We start from the raw sequence: 12,236 nt of genomic DNA, 5'->3' as shown, positions 1-12,236 counted from the left end.
GTAAAGTGCCTTGCGGGTACGTTCTGCACCCCTTCTGTTAGGGGAGAAAATGAAAGTGGAGCCTGGAGAAGGAAAGCCGATCCATAAGGACTGCAGAACTTTAGAGCTGGAGGGGGCCACAGGGGATCCTTGAGTCTAACCCCCTCCGGTGCCAGAGATCCACTCCACAAACATCCTGTCCAACATCTACTTTAAAATCTCCAGTAAAGGAGATGTCGCCCTCCAAGGCAGTCCATTCCATTGTCGGGATGGCTTTCTCTGTTAAAAATTCTTCCTAACATCTAGTTGAACTCTTCTTTGTTGCAGTTTGAATCAAAGTACTTATTGATAAATTCCAGTTCTGGGAGAAAGACATGCTCTAACTCGAATAAATGAAATAAATAATAAATTAATGGCCGAAATCTTGCTTTGCCATATATGTAAAAGGCAAACGGCTGAACATTCAGTCCCTTCTAGTGGGCAATTAACAAGTCTCTCTGGAATTTTCAAGTGTGTGCGTGAAGCCAGTGGACCTGTGCTCAGCAGCGACTTGTTAATCGCCAGGTAGAAGCGACTGAATATCGGGAGGCAACAGCATTGGTTGTTTCGCAAACTGTTTATGTCTGGTCGGGCAAAGATGAATTTGAATGAAAACGTTTCGATTGTACAACATAAAGCTCAGTGTAGGGAAGCAGTTTGTGGGAACATCTTTTTTTGTTCAGTCTTCAGAGGTGGGTTAAATTTGTTCCAATTGGTTTGAATTGCATTTGCCTATTTTCCATGCAGTGTAATCGTTGCAAAGGGGTTCTTGCAAGGGTGTCGGCTCTCCTCAACCAAACACCCTTAGATTTTCACAGTTGCTTTTTTTGTTAAAAGTTTCAACTTGGCACTGGAAGACACTGTTACTAGGGCACTCAGGGGAACTAAATGAAAAGAGAGAAAGCGATGTGGAAATCACCAATTAGCACTTCGTTATATTTTAAGACAGCTTCTGCTGTTAGAGTTCTGTGCAAACGGAGCTCCCTATCCTGTTGACTCTTGCAAATTGTTGTCGAGATGAGGTATTCTCAACGGGGGTTGGGTGGGTGGGAAGGTGCATATGGCTCCAGTGGGGAGGCTGCCACATTTGAAGGGGGGCACAGACAGGAAAGATTTCTTCACACACCACCTTATAAGGTTTGTTATGTTATACGTTCCTAATTTGGCCTGTGTTTGTTATTGTTTATGGGCGCGGCCCAAAAAAAAAACTAAGAATGGCTTGTCTAGTGATTCACCTGGAGAAACCTAATCTGATAAACTTGAATTCACAGTTGATCAAACTGCATTTTCCCAGTTGAGTCATCACACCCTTAACACTGTTTGCAGTCTGCAAGTGTAATGAAGTACTGGGATTTCAGCAATTGGGTATTTTTTGGTAGGGTTTAGCACTTTAATGCAAATAGCAATTCCAGTTTGTATGTTATTTTGTGTGGTGTGAATCCGGACCATTTAAAGTAGAAATTCACAAAATGTGGTCTGCAGGGATGATGAGTGCCTGGCCAGCACTGCTCTGAAGCCGCTTTTCCTCCCTTCGCAGCAACACTCCTGATGTGGCGGACTTTTGCAATAAGGCCACGTACTTGCTGGCTCAGAATCCTCTTTTGGGTCCCCTGTGCAAATACTTCCTTATGTTGTACATTTCACTAATGGCCTGGTTTCATTTCAGGATCTGGCCGTGTAACCTTCAACAATCAGCGTAGCTATCTGAAAGCCGTGAGTGCTGCGTTTGTCGAGATCAAAACGACCAAGTTTACAAAAAAGGTAGAGCACATAAAATAAAAATACAAGCTGTGAGGATGTGGCTACGTTCTTGACAACTTGTTTCCACAAATCCTGAGACTGGCAAGTCAACCTTTTGCAGCTTGGTACTGTCCAGGCGTGTTGGACTATAAATAGCATTATTCCCAGTTAGCTTGGTCATTTGTGGATGATGTGAGCTATAGTAGGGCACACCTGAACGGTGCCAAGTTTGGCATAAGGTGTCCAAGCACTGATCCAAAGACTGAATGCAACCAACCCTGTCATTAAACTGGAGGTGCCAGGGATTATGTATGTGATAAGAACATTAGGGAAACATTATTTATTCTTCTATTTATTTGAAATATTTTTACCCCACCTTTCATTTATTTGAAATATTTTTGCTCCACTTATCTCCTGAAAAGACCCAAGGTGGAGCACATCCCCATAGATAACATCCAAAAACAGCAAGTATGCTAATATATAAAACAGAGTGGGTTTTACTTTTTTTTTAAAAAATCAGTTTTTAAAAAGCCATTCATTTTCATCCGCCCTGCGTTGATTTGAATCATAATTTAAAAATAACCCCTGATGTAAAATATTAAAGCCCTGATTTAAAAATAATAAACAAATGTATTAAAAATGGTAAACAAAATGACACCGAAAAACACATTCAAAAGCAACAAGGCACTACAACCCATTTATTTAAAACAAAGAAGCCCCTCAACCAGCCAGCCAAGGGGAGTGGGAGTGGGAGGAGTGTGGCTGAAGAGAAAACGTCTCAGCCTCCTTGCAGAAGGATGGCAAAGATGGCCAGGCTGTCTTCATTTCACATCAGTTTAAAAAAAAAATACAACTAATCCCAGATTTTTAATTATAGTCCTGAAGAGAAACCATACTTGGTTCTGGAAATTCTTAAATTCTCTTCTCATATAGCAATTGCCTGATTAAAAGGTATATATTTGGTAAATAATAGTTATGATTGTATCCAGCCAATCATTTAATTATTCCTGATCGTTCTGTCCTTGAAATTTACTAATTCAGATAGCTCTATAATAAATTGCATCCCATATTAGTTTGGACAGAAGATAAAGAAAATGTCAAAAGTCATTCCTGAAAAGTGGCATGTATTCTTTGAGCCATTGCAAGCCCATTTTGTTCTGTTGTACTCTGGTAGGAAACAAAGTTTATTTACACTCTATGAGCCACTCAAGTCACAATAGGCTACCAGATTCCTCTGTATCATGAATAGAGCTATGGTTCAGATCTCAGTAGCCATAATGTTGTGAGGCCAAATCAAATTATGTTGTGTGTGCTTTGTTGAATTTTCAGAACTTGGATGAGAGCACTCCAAAGGTTCTACTCATCCTAAGGATCTTAAGCATCACTGTGTTCATAATTTACTTTGTGTTTGTATCACACGTTACTCGAGTTACCTACATGTTGCAAGAAGAAAAATACTGTAGGGGAGACTGCATGGTTTATTTTAATTATTTAAGTATTTCTCACCCACGTTGTATCAGCAGATACTATGGCTATATTCTGACACTTTAAAATATTTCTAACAATGGAAGCCAAACGATGTAAATTGATAGAACCATCCAGGATCTCATAAGAGCCCAAATGTTTGGGTGAGCAGCCATGGAGTAGGTTCTCTGCGCCAGCCAGGACTCCAGAGGGAGAGAATTTCACAGCCAGTGGATCTCAAGATGATGCACTGCTTCCAGTGGGGGGGACACAGGAGTTGCTCCCTAGGTTGGTTTTAATTACCAGGCAGGTATTTATAATGGGAGGCATGCCCTCAAATACAGTGGTGCCTCGCTTAACGATTTTAATTGGTTTAAAAAAATTGCTATGTGAAAACATTGTTAAGCGAAACACCATTTCCCATAGAGATGCATTGAAAACCGGATAATCCGTTCCAATTGGAACGGATTACCGTCCTTAAGCGAAAATCGCCATAGGAAAAAACATTAAGCGAAACGCGGTTCCTCCATTGAAATACATTGAAGCCTATTTCAATGGGGGAAAGAAATTCACAAACATTCAAAAAGACTCAGAACAAAGCCAAATTAAGTTAACGAAGGTTTTATTAGGTGCACTAATGATTCCAAGCATTTTAAACATTTTTTAAACATTTAGAATATTTTAAAAATAGCAAAAACGGGGCTGTCAAAAAAAACATTAAGCGAAACAAGGGGACCTAAAACCAGAAACGTTAAGCGAAGCATGGTCCCAAAATCGTTAAGCGAAAATCGCCCATAGGGAAAATCGTTAAACGAAGTGCAAGATCGCTCCTAAAAAAATCATTAAGTGAATTTTTCGTTATACGAAGCAATCGTTAAGCGAGGCACCACTGTATCTGGGTTGCAAATTGCATACCCGAGCTGCTTGTTTCACAGAGAGACCTGCTTGCAGGAGATACCCATGTCTTCTATGCTGGCCCTTATTCTCCGGAGAGGAGCAGACCTCTCAAGTAGAGATAAAAGCAAAGCTTGTCCTACAGCAGCGACGTCCTTCAATACATATCCTTGGCGCTGCTTCTTCAGGAGGAGCAACCCTCATGAGCCTTGGCCTTTCACTTTGTTTCTTGCCAGAGTCCTGCATTCTTCTTGTGCAGCTCTGTTGATTCTGCCTTTGCTCTCCCTCCCTTTAATTTAATTACTTTCTCACCTGAACAGGTTCAGATTGATCCATACCTAGAAGATGCCATGTGTCAAGTCTGCAGGACTCAGCCAGGTCCCTTCTTTTGCAGAGATCAGGTAAACAGTCTTTCTTCCTTCTTGCAACCTCAGGCCTCAGTGAGGACATGGATGGACGGATGGGCAGATCTGCTGGTTCACATGTTGTGTACAAACTCTTCAAAGATTTCTTCCTCTTTAATCCCCCTTTAAAACTCTATTTTAAGCATGTCAGACTTAAGTTAAAATCTGAACCAAGGTGTTTTGGCCACTTTGTGTCTTTTTGTGGCTGTGAAATGTAGGCTACTGACTCAGTGAATATAATAGGCATTAAAGTACCAGTTTACGCCTTGCTGGGGGTGCACAGAAGTCAGCTTCTCTCCATCTCCCATTGACCCAGATTAATGCCACCCTAGGCCCAGGCTTGCCCTCTTGCTACTCTACATCTCTTGGTCTGGGTTTTTTTTTGGGGGGGGGAAGAGGGAGATATTTTAAAAGCCAGTTTAGGAAGAGAGTCTATGCAGATAACTATTTCTTCTGAAAGTCTGGGGAGAAGACCTCTGTTGTACCCTTTTTGATTGAGAATTCCCAAAGCAGTGGCGCAGCATGGAAGTGGGTGGCTTTAGGGAGGTCATTGAGATCCTGGTGTTGCCACTGTTGTCTGCTCCTCTTTGTACTAAGTTCTCTCCGAAATCCGGTCCATGCAGTCTTTTTGTTGCATTATAGCCACTTCCTCCAAGCTTAGACAGACCATAAGTCTTCGAACTGATTGAAAACAAGGGAGGGGGCTCATCTGCCTGAGCTGAGCACTTGAGCACACACACACACACACACACACCCCTCTCAGAGATCTGTGATCTGGTGGAGGAAAGGCAGGTAACGTGGAACAGTGGGAAAAGCCATGCTGGTATGAGGAAGGATGATGACTGGGGCTCATAAAGAGTTTTACAGTAAGGAGAGAGAGCAGGTGGGACACACAAGAGGGTTCACAGAAATAGTTTAAGGACTCCAGCCACATCCCTGCCTTGCAATCAGGTTCTTTGGCAAGGCAGTCGATCCCTCAGCCTTGCCAGTTTCATTCCTGTGAATCAGGCACTCTCCTCTAGTGGCTTTTTGGCTTCGTTGCTTGTTTTTGTTTTAAACATTGCTTTCAAAATTCTAAACGTATCCTCGTCAAAAACTCGAAGATGCCTGCCGCAGTCTGCAGCTGATACCCTGAATCTTGCTGTCTGCCTAGACTGAACCAAAAGTCCGCCCCTTGAGCAGAGTCACTCGTTTTCAAAGGTTTATGATGATGTCTCACCGTGTAGCCATTGGTTTTATGTTTTACCTTTCTAGGAGCATGCTTTGGGCAGAAAAGTACCTCACTAGTCTTGACAATACAAAAAAGAAAACATGGATGTGAGGGTTCTGTTTCTCTTTTTCCTTCTGGAGGGGAAATGTTAACCTACTATAAATGTGCCGGATATTTTCAGTTTAGTATTCTTCCTAGTATGGTACTTGCTGTTGGGCCAGTGCCTAGTACCCTTAAAAATAAAGCAGTGTTAGCCTTTTGAATCATTGTCAACAAAGGTTGGAAGGGATATGTATCAAGTAATTTATTAGCCCAGTCTTTGTAGTATTTCCTACAGTTTTTAAATTCATTATCTTAATCGTTAAGCACCAAATTACCTATTTTTAATAATGATTGGTGTTCACAGTAGTTTAGTTTATTACTATCCATTTTAATCATTCTAAATGTTCTTTTTAACGCTTTAATGTTTTTTTAAAAATTCAAACTTCCCCTAGTATTCATAAATGTGTTTTGTAGGAGTTCAACATCAACATGTTAGCATTTTTGGTAATGTAAGCTCAGACCTTGAATCTGTGAATCCCTGTACAACTTGCGTAACTGTGTGTACCCTCGGGATGCTTTTCCCACTCTCTCATTCCTTCCTTCCTTCCTTCTCCACCCCCCCCCAACTCCCAGGTCTGCTTCAAGTATTTCTGTCGCGCCTGCTGGCACTGGAAACATTCCATGGAGATCTTGCATCACCACCGCCCACTGATGCGCAATCAGAAGAACAGAGATGCCAGCTAGAGCTGCGGCCGAGGCCGCTGCAGCTTTGCAGAGAGAAGCTCTTCTGTTTACCTGCCACCAGGGAGAGAAAGAGCCCAGGGCTGCTTGCCCGTGCCACCACCCAGGCTTGGGGAATGCCCGTTTTTGAAAAAAACGTAACGGGGAATCTTGCCTTCACGTTTGCACTTGCTGGTCTTTATTTGTTTCTGCACTTAATGCACAGTGAAGTTTTGTCAGGGATTTGTTTGGGGGGGTTGAGAGGGGAGGGCCCCCCTCAAACAATTCTGCAGTTCCCAGACTTTGGTTCCTTGTTGCTGACTAGAAGCATAAAGGGGCCTTGTGTTGAGAAGGTGTTGAATGCAGATGCCTTCGCTTCCGTTTCTTATTTATCAAGGGCCCTTTTTTTACATTCCTTGCAATACTGATGGTAATAATGCAGGTCTCATTGGCTCCGTTTTTTTGCAGTTGCCATACAGTGCCTTTCCATTCATTTAACCCCCCCATCTGAACGGAATAAAATGAATGTTCAGCTGGTGTTTTTTACTGTAACAACAAGGAGACTTTGTTCTTCACTTAAACCAAATCATATTTCATATTTTACGCTCCAGGATTTTTACCAGTTCCTTTTTACACTCTTGAAAATGGTTTTTAAGTCGTTTGAGACTAGATTTTTTTCTTTCCTGGCAGCTTTTAACATCATTGCAACTTGTGTCTGGGAGCTGTTAGTTTAAAAAAAAAGTTTCCCAGTTGTGAATAGCAGTATTTGCAACCCAGAAGGATAGGATTTTTGGATTTTGAAACTGGACCGGATAAACGATCTTTGAGCTGCTGTATATAGTTTGTTGCACTTTAAGTTGCACTTAAGGGGGCTTGATAAAGATTTTTAATCACAAAGTCACAAGACTTCAATTTTCTTTTTATAACGGAGCTGATTTAAGGGCTGTGCTTCCATAGGGCAGGCAAAGGTTCCTGGGAGCCCTTTTCTGTTTAGAGATGAGTAAAATAACTTTAAGGAATGTACAGAAGAGAGAAGTACAGCCCACCGATCGTGCTGGGAGTTGAAGTTTTGATTTTGTTTTATTTTTTTTCCCTCTATTTGGAAGCTGTGTGCCAAAGAACCAGTGTCATAAGTTCTCCCTTTTTCCTGCTGAGCTGATGTTGCATATTCCAGCTGCTCTTTGTGGGGTTTTGTGAACCAGTATGTGAAGTCTCTACCTCATTGTAGTATATGCAGGCAAGACTGCACTCTCCTACAGATGCGTGGAGTAAGCTGTGATGTAGTTCTTGGCACATAATAAACACGTTGCAGCAAATCCTTAGTTTTGTTTTCTTTTAACGGCAAACTGGACGTCTGTGTCAGTGTGTGTCAGAGCAGCTTTTCAAGCCATTTCTGGAGGTCAGTTGCACTCATTTTATACATATAACCCATGGCGCTTCATCTTGCATTGGGGGCAGTCAAGCCTAAGGCATGCTCTGAAGACCAGCTAGTTGACCTGTGGTCCCCAGTCTGACTTTACATGGCCCCCGCTCTGAAATGGATGCCCCAATATACCCCCCCCTCACTTCAGTCTTGCCTGCTGCTGGCATGGTAGGCCTGTGTCTGCTGGTCCCTCCAAGGTATCCCATGGCAATCTAGAGGCAGTGTAGACAATTGAAGAGATGGACTGGCCCACAGCCCAGTCCTTGCTGACATGGAGCAAACCTGCCCGCACACCAGCACTGTTGAACCGTATTTGGGACACGGGGAGGGTGAGGGAAGCACTCCTCATAGAGACTGCACATGGGCAGATGACAATAGGTCAGTGCTGCTCCAACTGGGAAGAAGCTGTGTGTCTAGGTTCATTGGTTTGCTATGTTAACCCCTCTGTCTAGGGCTTCCTGTATTTGAAGTTTTGGTTCTTCGTGGCCTCTGTGAGTCACACCCTGGGTGATTCGCGCCTGTGCGGAGCCTCATCAGAAAGTTCTAGAGCTTCTGCGGTAGCAAAAAACAAATTAGAATAAGGCCTCTCCCCCCTCGTATAAGTACCTTGGCACCAAGGCTCCCGTTTCAGTTTCTTTCAACCGCTGCGTTGGGAGCCTCATAGTTCTGCTTCTGTGAGTAAAAGAGAAAGAGAGTTTAGTCTTGATTCCTTCCTGTTATCAATCTTTTTTCCTTTAAACTTTTAGATCAAATTAATTATTATCAGAGGTGTTTTTTTCCTTTTCTACTTTGCTCGGCCTCTGGCCGCAGCACCACCACCACCCCATCATTTTTTTTCTCCTATTCATGGCCCCATTTAAACATTGCGTGGTCTGTGATAACAAGATGGTCACGCCAAGTGCTTTTTTTGGGAGAGGCACACCAGACGTCGTCCTCCCAGCACTGTAAGAACTTCAAGCGCAGAGTCCTCCGCTCTCACTTTTCAAGATTAAAACTTTGGGAACAATTCCTTCAACCAACCAAAATGGCCCAATCTCCTTGTAAGGCCACCTCACAAACCAGAGTAATAGAGAAGACTCTCTGAAGCCTCAAAACAACGTCCATCAACCACACTGTCCAACTCCGACGTTCCATCCACTTTGTCTAAAACTTGAAAAACCCATAAATCAAAATGCTCAATACTGAAACCCTTGATATCAAAGCCCTCCGGGCTTTGGATGTGCTGTTCTAGCCTCTACCTTGGCATGCCACCCTGCCACCAGGTAAGTCACCCAGGGTGTGATTCAGAAACCACGAAGAAGAATGTCAGTTTACCCACCTATAATTGTACTTCGAGTGGACCTCTGATTCACACATCCCGCCTGTCCTCCGCCACTTAATATAGCAGCGGCTGACACAACTGAAAGGGGGGGGAGCGTTGGTGCCAAGGTACTTATACGAGGGGGGAGGTGCCTTATTCTAATTTTTTTTGCTACTGCAGAAGCTCTAAAACTTTCCAATGAGGCTCTGCGCAGCTGCGGATCACCCAGAGTGTGAATCACAGAGGTCCGCTCGAGGAACTACAATTACAGGTGGGTAACCAGTTGTTCTTTTTGACACCCTTCTGCCTACAGAGGACCTAGAGCTGTTCACAAGCCCCCAGCAGATTACTTCAAAGAAATGGGTTTAATAATGGGGGGAGGAGAATCCCTTTCTCTTATCCAAGGGACATGATGTAGTAACTGCTGAAGTTAAGGCAGTCTAGACTTGTCAGTAGCTGTACGGGGGAGAACTTTATACACTTTTTATGGAAATAGCAAAGGTGTGAAGCAAGTTTACTTCAGCAAAGCAGTCATTTACTCTCAAAGTTCAGAGGTGATGCTAGTGTTTTTGGTAGCCAAAAAACGGCATCATCCATGCACAGCAGTGTGACAACAGCAAATTCGGGGGACTTCTTGTGGTTTTCATACTGAAGATGGATGGATGGGTGGATCTGGGAGTGAACAGAAGGGTAGTAAAGATAATGTGTGTTCTTTGTGGTCTCTGAATGCACACAAATGGGTTAATCGCCTGCTCAGGACTCCTCGGAAATTTCTAGAGCTTTAAAATGTAGGACTTTCCCCCATGGAGCGCATTCTCTGACCATCTACAGTCCCTCAGTTCCTTTTAGCCGCTGCTGAGTTCAGACTTGGACGACTAGAGCGATTCATTTGCGATCTTCGGATCTTCCCTCGAATAGCGTTTACCGCAGCCAGACATTTTGCACTCTGAACACCATTCAACAAAGCATCCCTGTACCTTTTCGGTATTGGCTCCTGCCTTGGCCTCACATCTGACTGTGACCTTACGTTGTGCCCAACCATCATCTCTCCAGGTCATGACTGCTTACAGGGGACCTCCTTCAGCTCCAGCTGGCCTGTCAAGTTACAACTTCCATGTCACGATCTCGACACCGCTCGCCTTCTCTTCCGCCCTTGTAAATCAGAGGGTCTTCGGTCTCGACAATCTCAGACGTAATGGATTCACCTTCTGAGGCTTCCCGGGAGTCACCTTCAAACTTACCCACCCCTGATTTGGACGTGGCCGATAATCACACACACCCTCTCCATCTGAGGACTTCACCTCCTACTCACATCTAATACTTTGTATGGTGAAATCTCTTGAGCTTGACATCGAGCAGCCGCCTCCTCCCAAACAGGACTCGTCTTTGATGACATTAACCATGACAAATCCCTCCCCCCCCCCCCCCCCGGTTGAGCCTTGCCTTCATCCCGGCTATGCTCAGCCTCATAAAGGAGTCGTGGAACAAGCCATCTTCTTCGCTACAGATCTCCAGACGGGTAGAAAATCACTACAGAACCCATGGAAGTGGCACTGCCTTCTTTGCAAATCACCCATTGCCTAATTCGATCATTGTCCAGTCTAGTCAGTTGCGAGCGGGAACCCGTTCTTCAGTCACCCCTACTAACAGGGAAGGTAGGAAATTAGTTGTACTTGGATGTTGTCTCTACTCACTCGCCTCTTTTGCTATGAGAGTCTCCAACTACCACGCGGCCACAGGAGCCTATCATAGGCAATTGGAATAAGGTCCTTCCAATTCTCTAGGCTGCCCTCGAGGACAGCAATGTACATCTAGAGGCCTCCACCCTGGCTAAACAGCAATGTATAGCTGCCACATCGCTGATGCAGCGTCCAAGTCTATGGCATCAGCCATCGCTCTTAGATGACATGCCTGGCTTCCGTCAGCTGGGATCACGGATGACGCAAGAACCTGCATAGAGGACCTTCCCTTTGACAGAGTAGGCCTCTTTAATGACAAGACTGATGAAGGGATGGACAACCTTGATAAAATTTGCAAAACAGCCTGTTACTACTCTACTCAACAGCCGTACAGGTATTGTATCGGTGCAATCAATGGTGCCGCGTTTGCACCTTTCAGTGAGAGGAATGGGAGGGAAGAGGTAGATGGGGTCCAACTTGACGTCGAGGCCAAAAATAAGGCAAGCTTCGTCAGAGCTGTACTTGCTTCATTGCTGACGTGATGTCCCACCATCCAGTAAGTCAGCTTGCTAGTCACCCATTCATGTGCATTCATAGAGACCACAAAGAAGAAAACTTTGGTCTAGATGGGTGGGATAGAAATCCAATAAATAAATAAATAAATTACCTGTAACCATGGTTCTTCTAGTGGTCCTCTGTGAAGCCACCTGTCCCACCCGTCCTTCCCTGTGTCATGTTATCTCCATGTCTTTTGACAGTGGCAGACCTTTATAGGAGCATGCGCTCTATGGGGGAACATCCTACTAATCACATGTTTTTAAGCTCTAGAAACATCAGAGGAGTCCTGCGCAGGCACAGATTAACCCATTTGTGTGCATTCATAGAGACCATGAAGAACCAAGGTTACAGGTAAGTAATCTTTCCCATCTAAACCAGTGGTTCTCAACCTTGAGTAAACCAGATGTTCTTGGACTGCAACTCCCAGAAGCCTTCATGACCAGGCATGCTGGCTGGGGTTTCTGGGGCTTGCAGTCCAAACACCTGGGTTACTCAAGCTTGGGAACCACTGCATTAAACTCTCTTTTAAGAACTCCCTAGAGACTCCCAGTTCTTCTCCCAGTAAATCTTTTCAAAGAAAAGTGAAGACACAAAACTTCATTTATCAGACTATTTGCAGTTTTTCTTTGTACATCTCCTTTATTTAGCTAAATCCAAGTTTCAGTCTGCACAGCTCCAAAGTGCCTTCCAAGGAGAAAGGAATGGTAAATCAGTTCAAATTATTCATAAGAAAAACATAGAAGTGTCACCATAAATTAGAACCAACTTGGTGGCATGTAATTAT

General features: G+C 43.8%; 1 protein-coding gene across 8 annotated transcripts in view; it reads left to right on the top strand.

Moving 5' to 3' along the window:
• Positions 1–7,808, top strand: part of CPEB1 (cytoplasmic polyadenylation element binding protein 1) — an 80,758-nt gene extending 72,950 nt beyond the window's left edge. For all 8 annotated transcript variants that reach the window (XM_072982248.2, XM_072982253.2, XM_072982252.2 and 5 more), the window contains 3 exons: positions 1,685–1,779; positions 4,437–4,517; positions 6,406–7,808. In XM_072982248.2, the coding sequence (XP_072838349.1) occupies positions 1,685–1,779; positions 4,437–4,517; positions 6,406–6,516 (287 nt within the window). In that variant the 3' untranslated portion in view covers positions 6,517–7,808. The remainder of the gene's footprint in view (positions 1–1,684; positions 1,780–4,436; positions 4,518–6,405) is intronic.
• Positions 7,809–12,236: the final 4,428 nt, after the last annotated feature.

The sequence above is a fragment of the Pogona vitticeps genome, chromosome 12 (genome assembly GCF_051106095.1).
Source record: "Pogona vitticeps strain Pit_001003342236 chromosome 12, PviZW2.1, whole genome shotgun sequence".
NCBI classification, from domain to species: domain Eukaryota; kingdom Metazoa; phylum Chordata; class Lepidosauria; order Squamata; family Agamidae; genus Pogona; species Pogona vitticeps.
This window is presented reverse-complemented; position numbering and strand designations above follow the sequence as displayed.